We start from the raw sequence: 24,336 nt of genomic DNA on the forward strand, positions 1-24,336 counted from the left end.
GAAAATGAATGTATAAAATAAATATTTAAACTTTTATACGTAAATATTTATACATAAACTTTGATTGCACAAATGGAATTTTGAATTTACCAAAAACTCTAGTTACAAAGCCTAGTGGAAATTGACTTGCAAATAAAGTCAACAGCCATGGCGCAGCATACAGTGTGGGCGAGACATCGTGCTTGTCAAAATGTTTATAGATCGCTGGTAATCTATCGTGCAGCAATCTGGACAACTGATACAAGTATAATTGTAACGCCGCCATGTCGGGAAGATACAGTTTCCTTAGGCCTCTTCGGAACATTAGATGTCGCAGAAGAAAGAACGCCAAATCCTCTGACATCTGATTGAAGACAGCACATTTTCGTTGAACATATTCATATTTCTGTTTTAAAATAGTAAATGGTAATGCTTACGTGCAATAAAAGAACTCCGGCAACAAAACTGAGTCCCTGACAATAACCAACTTCATGATCAAGAAGCGAGTATGCTTTTAGTAAATTGAACAATGCTAATTGTCCAGGCCCCAACGCTGAACTAAAGTATGGATGATTTGGAAACGTTCGTCCCAAATCGATCAGAATTGCGTGTTGTTGTGACGTAAGTTGTTTCAAAAGGAGGTCATATGGTGTATTGTAGTTAGGGAAATCGCGTGTATCTATAGGTGGTTGCTTCAAACAAAACTGTTCTGCTAAGAATTGCCACACTTCTCCTCTTTTTCCTTTCGGTACACCTGTGTCAACGGAAATTGATATTACAGACTTTGTTTATTTTTCAACTTGTCCATTATAACTTAAGTAAAAATTGTTTACCTTGCTTAATAGCGTGTAAAAGCATTTGATTATCACATTTCGTGGAGACTCTCGACTCTTTACTAACCAGAAGATCCCACACTTCCACTAATTCGCGAGCACAACTGCTAAGTTCGTCATATTCCAATTTTATTCTTTTAACAGTCGCCTCTTCTTGGCGTACTAAAATAGAATATGGTTAAATATATTAGTCAAGCTATTTACTTTCTATTTAACTTGGAAAATATTGAAAAGTATATTACCCCTAAGCCTTGCGTTTTCCTTTTCCATTCTAATTAATATTACTTGTTGATTTATCGCTTTCTTCCAGAGATCCCTTAATTCCTGTTTCGTCCTGCGCTTTGGAATTGTTTCAGGAGTCTTCATAATACCAATGTTTCCCGACTTATCGTTTTCTTTATCGTGATCTTTATTAGGAGTTACAACTCGGTTCAGTATAGCTTGCCTCCACGAGCTGTTCGACTGCACCGAGTTGTTCCCATCTGCCTCAGTTGGTGACATTTTTGGTGAATTTCCTACCTTCAAGAAACTGCAAAGGAAAAAAAGAAAATATAATATATTTTTTTTCACATTTACCAACGATTTTATAGTCAAAATCCTTTTCTCCGATTTTCTGCTCTGCTGTAGAAAATGTTACGTACATATCCATCATAGAACTCTTTGGTCCAGTGTTCACAGTTAATTGTTGCTCGGGCGAAACTCTCAATGATCTCGGTCTACTAGAGTCCGTAGAGATGTCTGCCATTGACGGCTGTCGCGAAATATCAGGGCTTTGGCTAGCACTTTTTATCACAGTATTTAGGTGGCTCATGTCTCTCAAATGCGAGGCAAAACCAAGGTCGTCCCGCGAACCCTTTCTCTTCATCAGATTATCGAAACTATTTGTAAGCGAGCGTTTTGCTTTCATGAATATTGTGCTTCCGACGCCCACGCTTAAGTACTGGTTGAGAAATTCACTCCTGTAACACACCATATTCCGATAAATTTAACGATCAATTTATATTTACAGTACTCGTACCTATGACGTAACGTTTTATTCGCCATATTTCCGTGCTGTACTACATAAAGATGTCCAGAATAATGTTTCTCACCATGAGAAATAATCTTACCTATTCTCAGCCGTATCGTGAACATGCCTGGCCTGTTTCCCTTCGCAATGAGCGCGCAGCAGCCTCATTAAAAATTGATTCTGCTCGCGCAAAGTCGTCCCAGTGCCGCCAGCGGACTCGGCGCTTTTGTACTTGTTAACGACGATCTCCTGTTCGTCCTCCGGCAGCAGTTCCATTCGCGAGAAAATTATGTTCTGTGTTCGTCTGTCGTTCTGTCCTAGAACCCCGAGTGGGACACGCAATCTCATTATATTCGCCGACTTGCAATTTCTCTGCAAATAAAAATGCACACAGGCCAATTACCTTCGATTTCCTGGCAGAGTTTGTTGTACCAATACATGGGGCAGTGCTCGCACGAAAACACGGGGAATCTTTCCTTCCTTATTACATCACCAGTTCCGACGAATGCCTGTGAGATTGCTGAAAAAATATATTTATTAAATGATAATAAAATTCCTTACAATGACTTATTATATCCCAAAATTCCCAACCGTTACAAAAGTATATACACAGGTGAATTCAGCGCATATAGATAATAAAAAAGAATTTACACTAAATTAAGAGCAGATTAGTGTTATAAATGGCCGAATGGAAACACTAAAAATGGCTGTAATTTGCGTACAAGGTCTTGTTTAATTATGTTAACGCGCTACATTCTCCCTGGAAACCCTCTGCATTCGATATCCCCGAAGTAAACGAGAAACTCGTCTCACCGGAGACAAGATCATCCGCCACGGATCCCGACTGGCACTTAAACACATAGCCGATGAAGCAGTCTATATTATTCTCCCTGCAAATAAAGCCAAAGTGCTCTGGATTTTTAATGCCGTGGACACAACTGGCTACATCCCTTAGTTGCTTGTGAAGGAGCACTTGCTTTCTATCCGGGCTGATCAATCTCAGATCATGACGCCCAACCTGAAATTCAACGTCGAATCAAAATGTGTTACAAAAGAAAGCTCAAAGTGAAGCCACGAAAGGCGAATCCAACAATCGTCCCACCTGGAAGAGCATCGTGCGATTGTGTTCGTCTCCGGTGGCTTTGGTCATGGAATCTCTCCTAGCATTTAACACGCTGCCAGTGGACGATGCCCGGTTTCGCATAACTTCTGGCACTTGCATGGAATTATTGTTCGTCGCGTCCCGATTCTCCTCGTGTTCGTCTTTCTCTGCCAGACTGGCATTTTGCGGCTTTGGAAAGGCTTCCACGGAACCGGTGAGCGTTGACGGCACTCCCAGTGGATTAATTGGCGATATGATACCGCTTCCCGACACATTTTCTATGCTTCCTGTTTCGCTGACGCTACCCGTGGATTCCTATGGCCAAAGTATTGCTTTTAAAATTTTATTTATCGAATAATTAGAAACCACAGGAGGAATTGGGTGGTGACTCACCACACTATTTCTCCTGTTATTGGAAGACGTTAGAAGCGATTGACGCTGAAACTCCGCGAGATTACTCGCCGACGATTTCGATTTCTCAAGACCATGTACACGAAACCTGACGAGTGCATCGTCGATGAAGGACTCCAATACTTTCGGATGCGATACTCTGATTTTTCCTACGTAAAGCACCTGTAAACAAATCGTAGATTAAAATTTTTGAAATTACGACCAAAAATAGGAATATAAAGCAGATCGAACAATCACCTCGAAGAAATGGGAAGAACTTGGAGATATGTCAGCACCTAAGGACATTAAGCTGGCTGCACTGCTTTGCGATCTTTGAGGTACATCCCTGCCTTCGAATCGGGACGAGGCTGAATGTTCCTTCATGTCTCTTAGGAATTGCTGAACCTGGAGACAAAGACGAGAAGAGCATTAGCGTGTCGTTAGAACATTAAAACGGCCGCAAATTAATCTTCGTCACGCGACGAGTAACGACAATTATACTTGAAATTCGCTCGTTCGCGATTTAAGTCGTTGCACTCGATGATGAATGCAACTCGTTTAATTGTACTCTCATTTATTCTTTTTTTCTTTTTTATGCAACGAGTATAATTTTTTTAAATCTTTTACATCTATTCGGTCACTGCCAGTACTTTTATTTTCTCCGAAAAGTGTATTCGCTTGAAATAAATTTTACTAAAAATTCGATCCAATTTACCGTTTTCTCAAAATTTTCAGAAAAATATTCATTTTTATCCCGCAACTAAAACCCGCCAATTTACATATGGTAACGTACCGATTTACATCATTCGTGTGTTGTATAGAACGCAACGCGTGAACCGACGCCATCTATGTCATGTTATACGTTGTTGATATTTTCGCGACGAAAATTTGCCCCAGAAATAATCCAGGAGCAGCATCTTAACTGGTGGCGACGTCATTAATATACAAAACCGATTTCGCAAGGAAACGTGCACGAAACGTGGCCGATGGCCGTGGACCAAAATAAGCTCGTTTCAGGAACACTCAACGATCGCATGGTTTCCCCCTTGCCCCGTACCCCGGATTTCACTTCCTCGTTCCTTTAAGTCAATCATGTCATTTTAGGTTCAACATCCCCCTAACTTTTTCTCCCGCTTCGTATCATTCTTTCAGCGGCTTTTCCAGCAAGTGTCGCCATCTACCTTGTTACCAACTCGTTCGCGAACCTTTCCCCCCTATCTTGTGTTATTGCTTCTGTTAAATACCTTAGTTTTCCTGGAACGACTCTTACACCTGCTTCATTTGTTCACAATGAGATTCCGGAGTCTAGACTCATAATTGGTACGTTGCGTGAACTGGTATGGATTATTAATAACAAGTTACCATTGTAACCATAGTTTAAAAGCTCAGTGTATACGTGTTTCAACAAATGGGGAAATTCAATAATTGGTAATAAATAAGGTACGACAAGTGCCCGTAAATTAAAATAATTTACCGTTGTAAACTCGTAACTATGAAACATGGATCATGAGTTTTTTACAATAGTAACGGTTCATAAAAAATTATAAGTTCTGCGTTAGGAACTAATAAACTATAGGTAACGACGACGTATGAAGACTCGATGAGAATGTTTCCATCATTTATTTCAATGTACTTCGTTTAATTAAAAACACAGTTTAGTTATTGACAGTAACGAAAATTCATTGTCATTTTGTCAAGGTATCGTGCAATGAAATTTCGATTTCACGTAGAAAGATTTCTCCTCTTTTGTCGCATCGTACAAAATTGTTTAAAGGTTAAGTACGCAAAAATTGATACTATTTTATTAGCATTACACAACCTTTATTCTCCACTGAATATTTAAAATAATTGATGACTTCTTCGGCTCACCATTAACCCCTTTGATTAACAGAACTTCCACAGCGCCACTATTACGTATACTGAAACGTCCATTAGCCAAACTAAAAGAGAGACAATGATTCGGCTAACAGAACACTCGGAATAACGGAATTTTTGCTAGGAATATCAAGTTAAAACAAGTGACGTTAGGAATTCTTTAAGTTTCAAGTTTAACCGAGCATAACTCGAGACGTCAACGAAGAATCGTATTACACCGATTTTCGTGCAACACTCTTGCATGATATATGCGACGGGCGACGCGTAACGACGCCGAACGAACGCGCGCGGAAGGCGTCATAGCAGAGGACAAAAACAAAAACAATCGAGATAGTTAGAGGACGAACACTAGCAGAGCTCCTATAACCGTTGAGTTCAGAGAATAGGGGAAAAACTGGACGATCGATCTTCGCGTAAACGTTCCTGACGTTGCAGTCATGATAAGCACAAACAATTTATTATGCAAACCGCATTGGGTTTCGATTGCGCGACATCGCGAACGATCGGTGCGGGGTGGAGATGCCTGCGTCAGATGTGGGTTGACGCGATCGATTAGGAAACGATTTGTATCAATGAAAAAAAGATTATCTTGACGGGCAAGATTATCTTGGCGACCGTGAGGTCTTCGGCTGCGACAGAAAATCTCACCGGCAGTTGCTGACACAGAAAGCAGATCGGCACAAAGCGGTGGGGCTTCCTTTATCCAATTACCAGACGAGCTTTCTTTTTATTATCCAGTCGGCCCTTCTTCCACTAAAAAATATGTACGACTGACACACGATGCGTAAACTGGAATATTTATATACAGCGATGATTGCGTTAACGATTTTGCGAATTGTAAAGATAGCATTCGACGAGACGAGATATTCTTGCATATTAGAGTGCAGGTAATTAATCTTGTTTCAATCGGTACATGTCGCAATATGAATTGACATATTACAAGGAAAATATAATCGTTCTTTCCTTCTTGACCGCCACTTTTCTTATACCAAATGTACTTTAGAACTCCGCCATAAATAGTAATGAGCAGTACGATAAACTGTTTGTTTTTTCTTTTTTTTTTCACCAGATTTCTTTATACAATAACCGGTCTATCAATTTCCTGTCACCGTGTACGAAGAAACCAGTAATATCGGAAAGAGAATCCTGAAAGATTGTGGTCGCCTTTCACCAAATCAAACGGTTGATGTTTTTCCTTTAAAACCTCAAATACCATCGCTGAGAGATTCAAGGAAGATTTCAATTTCTATATGTAAAAACTGTACTACCATTTTATCATCAATTGTCCAACGAATTATAAATCAATGTACATAATTACAATGTGATTTTGAAGATAATTAACTCGATTGCTCAATTCATTTATTAACTTTTTTAAACCAATGTCATTAAAATGTTAAGACTTTTTCTACTTATTGTACAATTGCCAAATGCATCAATCATTTTTGATTCCGCGACTTTTCATCGTGAATCATACATGCATCGAGTCGTATTTTACCTTGCCGTTTTATTCGAAGAGAAAAAGAATAATATTTGTTAGATCTTTCATTGTATTCAACTCGCCTTTCACAATCGATGATCGCGACGACAATTCCCGTCTCGATTCTCGAGCCCCGCTTATACTAATTGTATTTGTTCTCGGACTATAAATACTACTGGGAGGAATCACGAAATTTACGCAAGGTCTTCGAATCACTCGCGGCACTACTTGTTCGCGTGTTACATCCATTTGCATCTCTCGAGTCTGTTTATTGACACTTGTGTCCATTCCCAATTGATCATCGACAATTCAAGGTACGCGTGATCGTTAGAAGCACGTCTCTGCGTCGTGATGCGAGCCGATTGAATTCACGTGGAAAATTAGATCGAACGTCTTCGAGACCGACCCCGCGATCCGTTTCATCGGGTTGCAGTTAAATGGAAGCGCGGCTGTTTCGCAAGGCGCGTTCTCGCGCACCAAGGACGCTCGCGTGATCGACGATCGTGAGAAAAGTCGCGCGGAGAAATCGTTTCCGCCCGCTTTTCCATCGTGCTTCACGGCCAAGAATTAATGAGACGCGTAGAAGGTGCGAGAAGTCATATCTTCGAGGATGAAATTCCAACACGAAACGTGAACAACGCCGGTATTCGGTTTTCGTAAATAATACTCGAGCTCGAAGATTTCTCGGAACTCCTAACCCCTTTCAATTAACTCGAGCCCTTGTTCACAGTTGGAGCCACGTACCGTCAATGTTTTCGTACGTTTTTATCAACGAAGTTTCCCATCGCAAACGGAATATCACATGACGTGTTAATCGACTCGAGAATGAATAATATTTCAGGGAATGTCCAACCAACTGTCGCCCCACGATATTCTTATCGCTTATGAATATTTCTTTCGCGTGCGACCACACTCTTCGTTAAAAGCGTACATTGTAAATTATTTTTAGAAACGAAACAAAGGTATGTGTACGTACAACATGTGTTTCGTGACTGAATTTTAAATAGCACGGTTGGTATTTAAGAAAGGGTAGTTATTTTCATTTCTCTTGCCCTCCTTAATTACAATGCTTCATCGGCAAGTACACTGGACGCATAATTACGCGAATCTATCGTGGAACAGACAACGACGTATTAATTATATAAGAAATGAAAACTTAACGGAAACTGTGTCAATCGCGATCAAAGACCTTTCGTGGAAGACTCTGTTCTTTTTCGCGAATGCAAATTGGCTTTCAGCAAGATAAAAGATTCTCAGTAGATAGTTAATCGCATCGATTGCAAAACAATTTGAAAGGCTACACCGTGTCTTATACACTTTACATTATGTAACCTAGTACATATGTATACATTGTTAATTGTGCGCTCAAAGGTAAATAAATAACGCAACTTTCGTTGATAGCCCGCGTCGAGGAACGATTTGTGTCAATAGAGCGACGAAACGCATTTCATCCAGGAAATAATATATCGTCTACGTTTGTCCCACGTTCATTTCTGGGGCTTCTGTGTGAAAAACAAGAACCACGTTGCCATGCGAGCCAGGTGTCGAGCATAATTAAACCCTAATTGCTCAGTCATACTCTCTAGTACTAGAGCTCTCTGTACTCTGTTTGATTTGATTTCACACTGAAAAAGAAAACTTGGATCGTGCCGATTGCCACGCGTTTCAGGTCTTTGATCCTGGTTGACACAGTTTCCATTGAAATCCCGAGGAATGCGTCGCGCGTATCTGCGAATACATTTACAAATCGAAGTAATTAATTATCGACAACGAGCGACAAACGGAAGAGCATAAATTTTAATTTACTTAACGCGACGCGAAATCTCGGGTCTAATTGCGCGTTAGCGAGCAAAGTAATAATAAAGATTCTCTTATCGGTAATAAACAACCGAAACTCGATCCTCGCGTTCCAATTTCTTCGCGCAACGCGCTACAGGTAATCCCAGAAAATCCTACTTGATATTTAAATCGTATTGGGTCAGAGTACAAATGTCCTAGATGAATTCGTCTAGAGACGTACACAGCAGCCAACACATCTAATTATATGCAGACAGCTTGTCGCTCGTAATCCTTTCACGAATACCTGAGCTTTCACTTGTATTATTTAAATATCACGTTCACGCGATTTGAAATAAATACTACAATAGATCTATCGGGAGCAACGCTCTGAATACATTTTTTAGGTACACCCTAAAAAACAAACAAGAAAAGAAAACAAAAAGAAACGATTGTATCGACTTTTGTGAATAAATTATACGAAAATTAACACGTTTCTTGTCCAACAACCGCTACTTGTCTTGTTCACGGTGCTACACAAAAATTCTTTGGGACATACGATATGGCAATACCTGTACGTACTAAGTGTGTCAACAGATGTAAAGAAGGAATAAAGAGGAACGAGAAAGAATGAAGCGTATCTGTCAACGATAATTAAATTATCGAAAATTAAACTTCGAAACAAGAAGGAATACGGTAGGAGAAATGTTATCGCAGCGCAAGAAACTGTTACACCTTATTACCGATACTCGCTGGCAAAAACTGTAATCTTGGTAATACGATTACGCGTTAACGACTACCTTTTTGCGGTAATCGCTGGGTACCGGATTTGTCCACGGTAAAATGCACGACTAAATACGTGCGCCCATCGATTCGTTTCTCGTTCAACAGACGCGTAGATTTTTCGCTATCGCTTCGCGATACTCTCTGTGAATTCAAGGAAATGCTGTGAATCGTGAAAGCAGCTGCCACCGTACGTGATCGAAATGTTATAACCGCCGCAGGAGTCGTGGATTCCGGTAAAATTCGTGATGGAACTCGAATGGATGCGTCGAACGAACCTCTGTGTTTATTGTTTTCTCCCGATATGATCGGCGATACTGTATCTGAACAATTCGACGAATATATTTGTACCAGTTTCAGGATTAAAATTGTCGAACGCAATAAAAGCGGTGGAAATATTTTTAACTGCGCTACGAATCGCGGAACGTTGAGTGTAAAATTAGGAATGCGGGGTGCAGGAGAAGGAATGTGAAACGAGGAACGCGCGGGACGCAGAACGTAGAATGCGAATTGGACAATGTGGAGTGCGAACTGTGGACGAGGAACACGGAATGTGGTGTGCATGAAACGCGGAATATAAATATGGAATGTAAACGGGTGGACCAGTCGGTAAGTAACCTTCTCCGCGAGCAGGCAAGATAAATAACGTTTATTTTCCTGTTTATGACGCAATCGCAGAATTTTCCACAAGTTGGATCCACGAGCCTATTATTCGAAAACGCAGGCAATATTCTCACGGGTTGGTACGCGTCCAATGGTTCGCGATTGAAAAAATGAACCGGTCGTAAAAATAAAAATATTCGATCGTTCATCCCACGGTTGTGACGACGTTCGTATATCCACTGTTCCCTCGTAGTATTTTCGTAGTAGTTCGTTTTGTTTCGCCTCCTCGAAGGACACTCCATCCTTTTACATGTTTTCGCGGACAGGTCGAATAACAGTTCGAAGTACTGCGTTATTTACACGCGCAACACCGAACTGGAAAGACATTTGCAACAAAAAGGAAAAGAATTCTCTTGAACGGGTTCGGTTTGACATTTTGCACGCTAAATAGTGGCAGAAACTGTCACCGACGAACGGAATGTATTATATTAGCAAAGTGTTTGAAAAGGTACGTCGCGCGAAATTATGGAAAACTGGTCTCTCGATGTTGTAGTGTCGAACACTTATAAATAGAATTTAATCACTGGCCGGCAAATAAAATTGGCGCGCGTACGCGCATAAATTTCAATTTTATTAGTTTGCAAACAAATTTCAATCGTCTCTGGCAGTCCTACGCACCTCCAAAGAAATACTTTTCAACGTTATAATAAATAAAACGCGCCACGAAATGCGTATTAATACGTTAACGCTCGAGTCAATTTCAATGAATCGCTTTCATAATTCACTTTCTACCCTAACGATATCGCCAATTTATTCCGAACGAATTATACGAGCTATAAAATAATCATGTTCCCCATGAAACGCGCGTGGTCGAGTGGAGAAGGGTAACCCGTAAGTGACGCGTAGTAAAGAACCAATGACAACTCTCCTATTACTTTCTAAAACGGAAAAACGAGCATTCGGATGGATCCGATGTTAGTTTCGTTAAATATCCGCCAAAGGCGAAGTCTCCTGCATCCCGACTCCGGTGAGCGGTACAAGCAGAAATAATCACGTCGAAACACGAATTAGACGCGTTTCATATTTTACGTAACTTTCACCGCGTGCAAGGTAGAGGTGAGAATGCAACGGTATTCTTAGACACTCGGAAACCGACCAGTCTACGCGGCGTCCAAGAAATACCGCGAACGTGGAGCGTCCGTGGCTGTGTTTTTCACGAAATAATCGGAACACGGTCAGTCAACGGGTGCTGGCTGGCAGAGAGCTGGGATTCCTCGTTCGCTCGTTCGCCGCTGTAAATTTAGCTCCCGGTTCCACGAAACTATGCCTACCAGCCGATGAACGGAAGCGAAAAGAAAGGGAAAAACAGCCTCCGGGGCTAGCGAACTTCCTCTCCCGGGTGCGTGCCGACCAGTCGCGAAAAGTAAATAATCCACGATAAGCCGATAAGGATGAATAATGAGCCCGGAGGCCGGGAACGACAATAGAAGCGAAGTATCTGCAATGAAATGTGTCGGTAGCCATTGATATCGCCATCTGATAACGTCCGATCAGTCGATCAGTCGATCGCGTGACGAAAGAATTTCTTTTAATCTTCTATTGCGACTAAATAAATTGTCTCTTCCGGAATAAATTATTACTACAAACATGCGTAATCGAGCGTGTTGCGCCACAAAATTTCGCGGTAGGAATGTAATTGTTGATCGCGCATTGATAACGATCGGGTCTGTTGTTGGGAAACCGATATCGTATTAATCGCGTTGAGAAACAATTTTCTACGTTCTATACGAGACATCAACCTCGATGTATTGTTCATTGAAAAACCGTTGCATCTGTTGCGTCTGTTGCATCGGATCGGGCACGGAGAGAAAGATGAATGCGGGAGAGCGGGAGAACGATCACTCAAGTTGGCACAACTGTTTGGGAAATAGAGCGAACGATGGGCCAAATGTCACGCGAGGAATTATAGAGATTGTTTAGAATGCGAGTAGAAACAATGGAAAGGTGAGACGGGGGAAAGGGTAAGAGGGCGAAACGGGGGAATTAACCGCAGAGAATGCGGTTAATCGTTCTAAAACCTTATTTTATTTTCCGTCTCTTACTTCCGTTTAAATACGCGATGTTTGACGCAGATCGATTTTCTTCCTCTATTCGGTGTGTATACGTGCCTTTACGCACGTTTGAATTCGCATTCATTCTCGATAAACTTCTATACCTCTTTTATGAATACAGATAGAGACAGATATCGATCAACGTATAGATTTCGTAACAATGTAGAAAAACGTGAACGACAAGAATACTCTTCGTTCGAAGACATTTGCCCGGTATTGTGCGTAACCAAAAAGAGTTAAAAATGTTTATCTTCAATAGGACATTAATCGAACAATACCCCGCTCAGGCAGTCTGGCCTCGTAATGGGACAACGAATAAAAAATAAAGGAACGAAATAAAATGCAGTCGAATGGCCTCGAAACGAAATAATCCAGGATGCCAACGACTTCTCGATCTACTTACTGTAGGCTTTTTGCCAATAGCGCTTGCATCGCTGTAGGACGTAACCTTCACGTAAGGACTGGAAGCGGATATCGGTACGGTGATCATTTTTCCGCCCTTTAACTTTGTCTGTCACTCCCATCGGCGGCTGAAAGGTCGAATGCGACCTCTGGATGTCGCGATTCCGCGAGACTTCTCTTCGAGGAATCGAAATGTGGCACGTTTTCACGGACACTTGCGGTGGCGTGATTTTTGGGGGGAAAACCGTTGAACCTCCTCTCACCGGACGATGACAAAACGATGTTCCCCGAAGCCGCGTTTACTTATTGTATTTTTTATGCTTCGCATCAATTCGCCAACCGATAGACGTATTCGATGAAACACCGATCGAAATATAGTTTAAAAGTTTCGCTCGTTCGTTTACGGCGAATTCCAATTTCTCGAGAGGCGAATAACTTTTCTGGACGACGAGCTGTCACGATATATATATATTGCCGTACAATGAATAAAATCGTTTTACGAGTTTCGCGCAAAGTCACGACACGTTGATAGTGAGGCAGAAATAATTTATTTTCGACCGAACTTGGGACTACCTTCAAGGCTGCCCACAATAGTTGACCCGATTCCTGTGCAACATGCGACAAAAGCGCGAGTCCCCTTCGGAATTGAACAAACGGGAAAAAAATGTACGCGAGCGACTATTCACATGCACCGTGTATCGACGATTCGATTACGAACTGTATCCTGTTGCGATCATTCAGTTGTCAAACTTCCGCAACTGAACTGTTGAACGAATCGATGACTCTTTTACCCTTGAGCGTTCGTTTGAAAGAGTTTTCACGTTGTATCCAGCGACGCGGGAATTTTTTATTCTCTCAGAGCGTAAGATTCCGGTGAGACTTCATCGTTTTCGTTCGTTTGACACAATTCAAACTCGTTTGCGACCGCTCGTACAATTATGTGCTCGAAAAACGATTTGAAAATCTTTTACGTTCTAATTTAGAGTCACTAACGACGATGTGAATATTCGATTACCGATCACGACCGTCGACTTAGAGAGATAATGTTGCGGCAGCTTAATCGCCGAGTTCTTACGCGGTCCGAGTTCTAATAGTAACTGAAAAGACGTTGTTTTCGATACGACGGGACCTCGCGACAGCACCTTTACCGACGGACGAGCAAACATCGACTGACGCGTGGAGCGCCTCGACGCCTGAGGAGACGAATGGATCTCTCACGATTGGCTGTCGCGTACTTCCAGGTAATGCTGGTCCGTTCAGATTAATGGCATAGAAAACGCAGTCGAAAGGCTCTCGAAGTGTTATCGAACTGTGACTTTTGTCGCCAGACATTCTGCATTATTATCAACCTATCGGTTTAGTTGCGATTATCAGCACCCGTTGTTTACCCTTATTGACGTTGCTTTAATTTCTTAACCCTCAATTACTATAGTGGAGCGTATAGGGTGGTACTTCGTCAGAAACTGGACACCTAATTATCTTCCATGCCATTAGAGATACCAAGTAATACCCAAGACATATGTTGGACGATATCATTGGGCAAATTGAGTAGAAGAGATAATTTTTTTCCAGGAGACCCTTTCGTTATAGTAATTAAGATTACCAGTACTTTCTCAAATGGAACAACGCCGTTTTTATCGAACGCGATTAGAAACATTTTTAAGAGAAATTCAAGAATTTATTATTAATACATTTATATGGATTATTAGGTGATCTATTAAATCACCGGTATATGAAACTACCAGCGTACATGTCTAGAGTTTCAACAAAAACAAATTGAAACTATTAAACATGTTTTTATCTGTGAAATTACATAATGGTAATTAAGATGGTTTTAAAACATTAATTTCCTTCTTGAGACTGGAGTTGGTTAGACAATAATGATTATGTAATAGTACGTTAATGATGCTGGCAAAAGGTTGTTCGTGTATCTTTATTTTCTCTGTGATTAAGTAGCTGCGGAGCAGTCATGTATGAGAGACGTTTAATAATTCATGTTTACCAATTCACGCAACAATTTTGCGAGTTTGTTAAACAGAGGGTAAAATTACACTGAATGGTGAAAAGTACAGGTTTGTTGTTGTTGTGGTTGTTGAAACTTTCACGTATTCATGGAGGAAATAACGACGATGTAATTGCAGTTTGAAGTCTGGCAATAAATATGGATAAACGTCATTTTCACACAATGTGTTACGGTGAAACTTTTCGTTTCCGATTTCACTCTGAAATATATTCGCCACTCTTCCTTATTCGTGTTCGTATCTCAATACGCTATTATACTTACCACCAAAAAAGTAACAGTCGGTAAATTGCGGTCACACCTTCCGTGCTCGTAATCAAAAGGCTTCCGCGAATCCCTCATTCCCGGAAGAGTCGATTTAAACTTCGATCCTTTTACACGCGGCGATACAAAAGGCTTGCGAAATTCACACGCACATTTTACCAGCCGGTAACAAACAAAATTCTAATTACTCAATATTCCGTAAATTGTCGCACTCGACGTCCCGAGACTAGGATCCGCGTCGCGTCCAATCAACGATCGAACGGATTCTTGATCGCGCTCGGGCGCTGCTCGCGATACACTCGAACCCATCGCTAGTCATCGGCCGAACAGAACAGTGGATAGTTTTACTTACCGGGATGAGCGATGGGAGGTCTCCCAAGTGCTTTCTTTTATCGGCTCCGAGTATAACCGATCGGTAACCAATTATTGGGTTGCTCGGAAAGTCATTTCGTTTTTCTTTCGGTGAATATGAAGCACGATATTTTTCGAGCGTATAAACGTTTTATTAAATTACATATTACCCAATATTAACCCAATAGAAAATAACCAATAATTCTAAAATAAATAAAAAAAAAAAAAAAAGAAAAAACACCGAACAAAGAGAACACGGTCGAAATTCCGATCTCTTCGTTCGTCGTCTTTCTCAACCGTTATTTAAGTTCCCGATAAACGCGACGAATATCTCGGTCACGTAGCGCAATAAACAATTACGCCGTGCCAATGATTATAAACATTCCTGCAAGGCAATTCCGTACGAATCGATCGCACAGCTTTTCGCTTCGCGATAACGTAACCCGACACGTACACGTTATGTACGTGACTCCGCGCGGCTTTTCGTTTCGATTTTCTGACGGGCATCGCGCGTGCCTGCACACTTACAACAATTTTACAACGTTACTACCCACCGTGAACGGATCTGCAAGTCAAATGAACCGTTCGATCGGAAGCTTTTAGCGCGGTATATAATTCGCTTAAACGGACACCTCGGAAAATTCGATTCGCTCCCGTGGGCCGCTTTAAATAAAGCTTGCGTAACACTTGCTTGTCCTGCGGGCGCAACAAGGCAACATTTGAGAATAGAATTATTACATCTTGTTTTCGTGAACATTGAAATCCGTAACACGTGATACTGTTTTCGCACCGGTGTGCTAACAAGCTGGAAAATTTTCCTAAATGGGTAGCGACGAAATTGGTTCAAGTTTCGCTGCCCCATTGTTTCGGGCTCGTTCATCATTAGCCCTCAACCGGTAGAATGAGGAGAATTTCACCCCTGATTAAAAAGGTAGGTGAAGTATACACTTCGTCCGACTAACTACGTGACTCTACTTAATTTAACGATGGGCTGGTTTGATACGAAACAATTCCGAGACAAACAATTTTCAATTTCTTGGTAACGACGTATGTTAATATTCCAGGAAATTGTGATACCTTTACATCGAGAATAGGATTCGTCGTCGATGGTGTTCAATTATCGTTTATAAATTTTCTATTAATTGTTTGGACTTGAGAGGAGGTTCTCGGTCGCCACCTAATTCACTGTACTATTTTCGATCCGGGAAAATTTCACGTAGAAAAATTTGGATAACTTAAATAGCATCTGACCCCTGGTGGAAGGGAGATAAAAGAAATTTTTCATGCAGAAAACACGAACGATGTTTAAACTCGACCTTTACAGGGTAGAAGGAATTAAACCCTTACGATTCAAGGTGGAGGGGCGTGGAAGAGAATTTTTCACGTAGAAAAATCTGGATAACTTAAATAGCACCTGACATCTGGTTGGAAGGAGGGTACAAGAAATTTTTCATGTAGAAAACACGAACGATGCTTAAACCCGATTTCTACAGGGTAGAAGTAAAGGAATTGAACCCTTACCTATAGTATAGAATTTCAATACGTTGACATAAGTCACGCTTGGTAATTCGTTTCAATTAAAATCCTATTTAAAAGTAATCGTGAACCATTTTCTAACTCTTTTGCGTTAGAAAAATGCGGATAACAACCCTTTGGACTCGAGAGGGGATCCTCCATCGCTACCCTAATTCAGTGTACTATTTTCAATCTTGAGGAAACTTGGTGGTTTGGAATTCAAATTGGAATTGAAATATTACGTTTTGTGGAGTGTAAACGGGTGTAGTATATAAAAATGTTCCGTTCCAGATTCATTTTACGACTCGAAGGATTTTCACGAGGCGTCGGTTTCCGGTATCAAAGAAGCCTCGAGTGGAAAGGGTTAGAGTACAATTTTTCTCGAGACGTTTCACAAGATCGATTCGGAGCAGTTTAAACACACCAATCGCATAACGTTCGAATTCATTGCAAACAGTGAATTGTTGTTCGTTTATATATCGTAAAGACACACCTCGACGATTCGATAGAGTTATTACAGCAGGTGACTGACCTTGGGCCCGGTGAAATAATACCAAAATGAGCAACGACAATAACAGTATTTGCTTTCCGTCTGGTGCCATAAATCTCGAGTGTGTCCAATTAATAAAAGGAACTCGAATGTCATCGATTCGTGTGGTAGACGGTGGCGATTATTTTTCTCGATTCCGCGGATGGTTTCTCTACCGGGATCGTTTGCAAGTTAAATGCGCCGTTCGTTTGAGGAAATGTCGCCGTTGGTTCGAACTGTGCGGCAACGTCCACACAGGACCCACTAGTTGCGTGGAAACGTTTCACGCGTTCCAATGGTCCCCCCTAGCTTTGGAAACGACAGCTTTTACGTACACAACCGTATCGGGGAGGGGGAGGGATCGAAACGCGTGTAAATTACTTCCGTTCGCGGTGGTTTACGGCGTCGCGGTACGTCGAATTGGCAAAAACACTGGACTCGGTCGGTAAACAGTTATTTTGTATTTTTAGATGTGTGTTTATCCGATGGAGTTTGCCCCTCGCGCTATTTCGGTGTCTCGCGTTTTATCGATGCATCGATATATAAGAGGCGACGCGTGCCAGCGTTCGAACCACCCCTTTCTCAAGGTCAATCGGCGCGAATTTAACAGCGAACCGTTTTTTCGCGGCCGTGCAGGGTTCACGGTTCGGTGGGTTATCGATCGCTATTTGTTTATCGTCCAGTCAGGGAAACTTTTGAGAATAGACGAGAAAGCTTTCGTTGGTGTTTTAAGGGAGACGTCGCACGATGTTAACGATATTCGAGGAGATGGTGTCGAGGGAATTCGAAGGTGAAATTTTTGATTTATCGTAGGGTTCAGCTTTTACTCGATTGGCTAAAATAATTGGTCGAATGTAACGTTAGATTCGGGAAGTTTTTTCGCGGACCGACACGACTGGAAAGCACTACGTCTCGCTGGGGACTTACAGGGGTGCAATGTCTTTGGATCGCCGAATTACTCGAAGTATTATATATTTTTATGAAAATGTAACACAGAGATAGACACTCGATTGAGTTTTTACGTTATTTGCGATCGAAGATCGTAGAAATCCGCAAGCTTCTTTTTTAATTCGAATAGGTAAATGGTAAATAAAAATTAAAAAGAAATTACTCATTGGCAAGGAATTGAATATATAATGTAGAATTTCAATACGTCGACATCAGCCGCGCTTGGCAATCGTTTTAATTAAAATCCTATTTCGAAGTAATCGTGAATCCTTACACAGGATCATTAATCATAAACGTCTTTAAAACTATCGAGTCTCTGTCATTGGAATATTGTATTTACATAAACAAAATCACTAAATCTACCAGTGCGCGAGTTTCAGCTCAAAACAGCTGTTTTTCTCGTTAGTAGAATTATTCGTCGAAGTATCTAAACCCGAGATTCTTTTAAAATTCTCAGTTGAATATAAAAACGATCGTAGTGGTAAAATCCTCTGTCAGAGGCAACACAATTAACATGTAAATCGCTCCAATCGCCGTTCTTTTTTCTCCGTTCTTCTACGATGATCGCGAAACGTCGGGAAAATCAACCGTCCCGCGATCGTTCGCGCGATCTTACCGCGAAAAAAGGAAGCAATTAACCGCGTTCCTCGACGGTTCCACGCGCGATTAAAAATTTATAACGCGCATGGATACGAACACGTTTCTTTTATTTTACGTAACAGAGGTGCGCGTTCCGTCGTGAAATGCCGTGTTTTCCTTCCTCCTCGATTTAAAAACCTACCGGAGGCGAAATTTTTGCGATGCACTCGCTTTCGAACTCGGTTGCGCAATGGCGGTTGCAACTCGCGTTTCGAGGCTTCGTTTGCCCGGCTCGAATTCGTAGCAGGATCGCGATGCCCCCGAAAAAGTTTCGTTTCGTCGCGCTGTGGCAATTTCGTCGTTGGGGCACGAAGGCGAATAAATAAAACAAACAAAAGAGAAAAAAGAAGAAGAAGAAGAAGAAGAAGAAGAAGAAGAAGAAGAAAAAAAAATGAAAAACGGTGAACACGTTTTGCGCAACGAAAATTCGAAATCGTGACACGACTTTCGAAAAATGCGATCGACCGCTCGAGACTTGTTTACACAATTTTAATTATAGGCGCGTGCCCGGGGAATACCGTAAATTATGGCTGAGAAATCGGTCCACGAGTCGAAAAGCGGTTTCGTGGAATTTTTTCTCTCTTTTTCTTTTTTTTCTCTCTCTAGTCGCGTCGTTAATATGTTAAAGAGGCCGAAGGCATAGTGGAAAGCGTTACCCCGGAACGAGAACTTCCAAAGAGTGTGTGAAAGCTCGTGCAGATGGAAGCACACCGTTTGAAAGGATTAGGGCAGTTAGTAGAGGGCGCGCGGGCGCCTCATGATTCAAGGTGGAGGGACGTGGAAGAAAATTTTTCACGTAGAAAAATCTGGATAACTTAAATAGCACCTGACCCCTGGATGGGAGGGGGATAGAAGAAATTTTTCATGCAGAAAACACGAACGATGCTTAAACTCGACCTCTACAGGGTAGAAGTAAAGGAATTAAACCCTTACCTATAGTATAGACTTTCAATACGTTGACATAAGCCACGCTTGGCAATTCGTTTCAATTAAAATACTATTTCAAAGTAACTGTGAAACATTTTTCTAACTCTTTCGCGTTAGAAAAGTGTGGATAACTTAACCCTTTCGACTCGAGAGAGAATGCTTGATCGCCATTTTCAATCTTGGGAAAACTTGGTAGTTTGGAATTCAAATTGGAATTGAAATATTACGTTCTTGTAAAGTGTGAACGCGTGTATATAAAGTATATAAAAATGTTCCATTCGAGATTAATTTTACGACTCGAAGGATTTTCACGAGACGTCGGTTCCCGGTAGCAAAGAAGCCTCGAGTGGAAAGGGTTAAATAGTACCTAACTCGACGAGTTACACCGGACTCAATCCGACTGTAAAAGGGGGCGCGAAGGAAAATTTTCATGCAGAGAAACGTACCCTTTTAAGCCCTCTGGAACGGCCACGCTCGTGAGAGATCAAGGGTGAACAAAGGGAGCCTGCGATTGAGCCGGAGAACGATTAGCGGCTTCTTACGTGATCCATTTAATTGAAGCTTAACGAGCGCCTCGTTGGCCGTGAAAAACCGACTATGGTAGATCGGTAGAGGGAGAATCCAAAGGCCTTGAGGATCGTACCAGTACAAGTGCATCGGTAATGCGCGATAATTACCGTTGCGATTATCCAGAATGAAAATCGCTCTTACATCGAACGACACGAATGCTCAACACGGTATGACGCAACGTCACGAACCGGTTTTCGAACGACCAATCGGATATTTTTCATTAACACGAGCCCCGGTCCCGATCGAACCAGGACAAAGTAGAACGTACGAAACGAACTTCTCCAAACCGTACAGTATTTACCATTATTATCAGCCTGGGACGTTCGTACATTTTTATTCCGATCGTGAACACCTTTAATCATTTCGCTACGGAGCGCTCGTGACAAAGTGTGAACGGAGCGCATTTTACCGAGTAGTTGACACTGAGGTATGGAATGTTACAAAGTGAGTAGAAGTCGTGTTTCTTGTTCTAGAAATTTCACAATGATATTTATTATATTTGGTAATATCTAAATATGAAACTTTATAATCGTAATTTATTCTTTTATGTATTATATCATAACGCTCGTATAATATTTTTTAGTACAATGTAGCGAAATTACGAAAGTATCTAAAGCCAAACGCAATATTACTAATCAAGTTCGGTACGATAAAGTTCAAAGCATGTAACCACGCATATGCCAACATCACATTGTGAACAATAGTACCTCGACTCGCGGTCTTTTTGCGCGTTTACCACAGACGACACATTTTCGAACTTGATTTTTTTTTTCAATGCTTTATTCGAGGCATTTTTGATGCCAGATAGTCGATTAACAAAAGTATCTCGTGTAAAGTATGAAGTAAAAGTATATATTGTATGGACGTATGTATGCGCTCTTCGTACCTTAGCGATCACTTTTCCAGAGCGCATATATACGTCCTTCGTATATGAATGGTAGTTCTTTTAGGCCGAATATATACGCTCTTCGTATAGGAATGGTCATTCTTTCAAGCCGTATATGTACGCTCTCCTTATATGAATGATAATTCTTCGAGGGCGTATATATACGCTCTTCTTATATGAATGATAATTCTTCGCGGGCGTATATATACGCTCTTCTTATATGAATGATAATTCTTCGCGGGCGTATATATACGCTCTTCTTATATGAATGGTCATTCTTTCAGGCCGTATATATACGCTCTTCGTATATGAATGGTCATTCTTCGAGGGCGTATATGTACGCTCTTCGTATATGAATGATAATTCTTCGAGGGCGTATATATACGCTCTTCGTATATGAATGGTCATTCTTCGAGGGCGTATATATACGCTTTCCTTATAAAAATGATAATTCTTCGAGGGCGTATATGTACGCTCTTCGTATATGAATGATAATTCTTCGAGGGCGTATATATACGCTCTTCGTATATGAATGGTAATTCTTTCAGGTCGTATATATACGCTCTTCGTATATGAATGGTAATTCTTCGAGGCCGCATATATACACTCTTCGTATATGAATGGTCATTCTTCAAGGGCGTATATATACGCCCGCTAGAGCGAAAGGGTTAACGTTTCCCCGCTAGAAGTTTCTGGGTTTCAATGTAACACGATTACAGAAAAGAATGGTTTCGTTTAAAAATTTTCCAGTTGAAGTATCGCTCGTTATTTATTCCACGTATCATCGAACGTACATCGTCAACGTTCGATTATTGTTCCATCGTGGATCGGGATTGAATCAATTTCCTTATATTTTAAGTACAAGGATAAAAAATTGCATCGATTCGTGGCATTAGAGACGATTGCATCGAAGAAATTGTTGCAGGCGGATCAATTGCATAGGTCACTGAAATACCGATCTCGATCCCCTTGCACCGCTCGATGCAATTATAGTAATACCTGCACCGAATATCTAATTAACATTATCGAAGTTTCTTCAAGTCCCGGATAAATCGTAAATTGAATTTAAGTTTTTCGAGACGACCGAAAGATTCTCCAAGTTCGTTATTACGACGATTAGAACATCGGAGAGCCCGATTTGAAATTACAAACCGGTAATGATTCACGATTAGTCCAACCGGGGAACAGAAACTTAGAAAACTGGATACTCTAAATCCGCGGTGGGTGCTTAAGATGTGTACTTAAGATACCGAAACGATTAAAATATTAAATTGCAAAGATCCAGATAAGATCGATTCAGTGGTGCATAAAATCCAGCATGGAAACTTTCTGGGCCACCTTGTAGCAAAACTGAGCGCTGCGAATTCCTAACTGTCGCTTTAATAACGAACACTAGGTAAAACTAAGCGTTATCAAAGTTCCCCGGTGCTCTTTGAAAGTCAGCGAAAAATAAATACGCAAACTCGGTGTACACGAAAATATCAGCACGAAACTCGAAACCGCGGACGAAGTTATTCTCCGCTGGAAAAGAAAAGAAGAAAAAAAAAGAAAGAAAGAAAAAAAAAACAAAAAATACATAAAAATAGCATCCAGTGTCTCGTTTTAATTTGTAAATAGTCCCTCTCGAGAAACACGGGGATAAAGAAGTTTAGAGACACTAAATATAGAGAAGAACGACGGGTGCCACCAAGGGCGCGTCAAGGTTGTTTAAGTTTATTTTCATAAATTTTGAAAAATTTCGAAACTGTACCGAGCGATCCGTGGTGCAATACGTATTTCGTGATATCGGTTCCAACGATTTCGGTGAATCGACGAGTTTTCGATCACTCGAGGACATTACACCGGTTATCCGATATCCATGGTATCGAACGTGTTCGATGCGTAACGAGTGAAACGTGAAAAATGTAATTGTAGCGGATACCGGATTGTGCAAGGTTCACCAACATGGTGTAGAAGCAGTTTAGTCTGCACAGCCGCAGTAACAGTATCCGGGGCGACTCTGCCATGGAATGCAATAAGAATACCAACGCGTGCCAATGAACCATGAAAGGTCCTTTCATTTCGTTTTCCTATTGTAATTGCGTAATCGCGATAATTGCGTCAACCAGGATCTTGTTTTGACGGGCAATGACACAGAATCGTGTTTCCATCGCCTTCCACGTGAACTCATGATACTTGCAACGCTCTAACAGTATTTTTATCGTTCCTGGATAAGTATGAAAACTCTATTGGCCAATCATCCGTATACGAATGTTTGCATCGTCGTGAAATTAAATCGAGTCTTCGTTGCACTGTACAATCCACAGATACTGCAATTGTTTCCAAGTTCGTTTGAAAAATTTAATATTCATTTTCATTATCGAAGTATTGTTAAAAATAACTCGATCCTGTTCGCACGATTTATACGTATTTGTTTCCCATTCGATTCGCACAGGTCTTCTAAATATTTTTGGCAATGTAGGAATATTTTTAAACGATGTTTGACTTTCGTTCGTCAACGTGTACGGATATACAGCCTGTATATATACATGTGTGCGTGTGTATCATATGTAGGGGTAAGTCGAAGTTTCGAAATAGAGACTAAACACGTATCTCGATTCCTTATTAATTTGCACCACGTGATGTTTACAAATTGCACCGGTGCATCTTCACGAGAAACGCATTTCTCGAGTCGCTCGAAGACTTGAAACCGATACCGTACCGACGCGTTAATTAAAGACAATCCCGTAGTGCCCTTTTCTCTTCGATTGGGTCACGAGTAAACAAAGTACCGTAATAGAACCGCGGTGTTATCAGTTTCTGTGTTCCCAGCTCCCGTTCCTTGAAAATTATTTCTGACAGAGAGATCATATATTGCATCGCGGATCCGTGGAAAATTGCAAGTGCACACCACGTAAATGTGCAATTACCCGTTGCATCTGGTGCAGAATGCGCTTATTCTTAGAGCCGTGATATAACATCCGAATGTTTAAAAATACGTCCGACTTTTCTCTTTTGTAAAAGTTAGAAATTCAAACGTGGCGATCGGTGGACAATTTAATTGTTCATTTTTTTTTTCGTTTCCACTTTTGCGAAGTACGTCGAGAACCATTTGGGCAAACTCGACGAACGTTGCGTGCTTAATGGAAAAATTAACGATACGAAACATTTGCTAACGAGCGTTCACCAATCGTGAGCTTCGATCGATTAAAATTCCCCGCGGGTCCTGGTATTTAACGAGGGCCCGATTAACGCTGGTTCCTGCACGATTTCTATTGTGCAAACAGAACGCTCAACAAGTAAAAAGAAAGCCAGGGTGGCTGTTATCGGCCTCGCGTAACACGAAATCGATAAAGGAAACGCGATTA

At 41.2% G+C, this 24,336-nt stretch overlaps 1 protein-coding gene across 3 annotated transcripts in view; it reads right to left on the bottom strand.

Moving 5' to 3' along the window:
- The window catches only part of Plx (PTB_TBC1D1_like and TBC domain-containing protein plx), a 35,863-nt gene that overhangs the window by 3,526 nt on the left and 8,001 nt on the right, over positions 1–24,336 (bottom strand). For 2 of the 3 annotated variants that reach the window (XM_076304653.1, XM_076304654.1), the window contains exons 2-12: positions 3,572–3,718; positions 3,317–3,496; positions 2,924–3,238; positions 2,635–2,839; positions 2,225–2,341; positions 1,922–2,138; positions 1,454–1,771; positions 1,055–1,341; positions 813–974; positions 417–733; positions 91–343 (exon numbers count right to left, since the gene is read on the bottom strand). In XM_076304653.1, coding sequence (XP_076160768.1) covers positions 91–343; positions 417–733; positions 813–974; positions 1,055–1,341; positions 1,454–1,771; positions 1,922–2,138; positions 2,225–2,341; positions 2,635–2,839; positions 2,924–3,238; positions 3,317–3,496; positions 3,572–3,697 — 2,497 coding nt within the window. In that variant the 5' untranslated portion in view covers positions 3,698–3,718. Of the gene's footprint in view, positions 1–90; positions 344–416; positions 734–812; positions 975–1,054; positions 1,342–1,453; positions 1,772–1,921; positions 2,139–2,224; positions 2,342–2,634; positions 2,840–2,923; positions 3,239–3,316; positions 3,497–3,571; positions 3,719–12,341; positions 13,506–24,336 lie in introns of those variants that run through there. The other variant, XM_076304652.1, reaches the window with a different exon arrangement.

Source organism: Ptiloglossa arizonensis, chromosome 2, assembly GCF_051014685.1.
Source record: "Ptiloglossa arizonensis isolate GNS036 chromosome 2, iyPtiAriz1_principal, whole genome shotgun sequence".
Classification (NCBI taxonomy): Eukaryota; Metazoa; Arthropoda; class Insecta; order Hymenoptera; family Colletidae; genus Ptiloglossa; species Ptiloglossa arizonensis.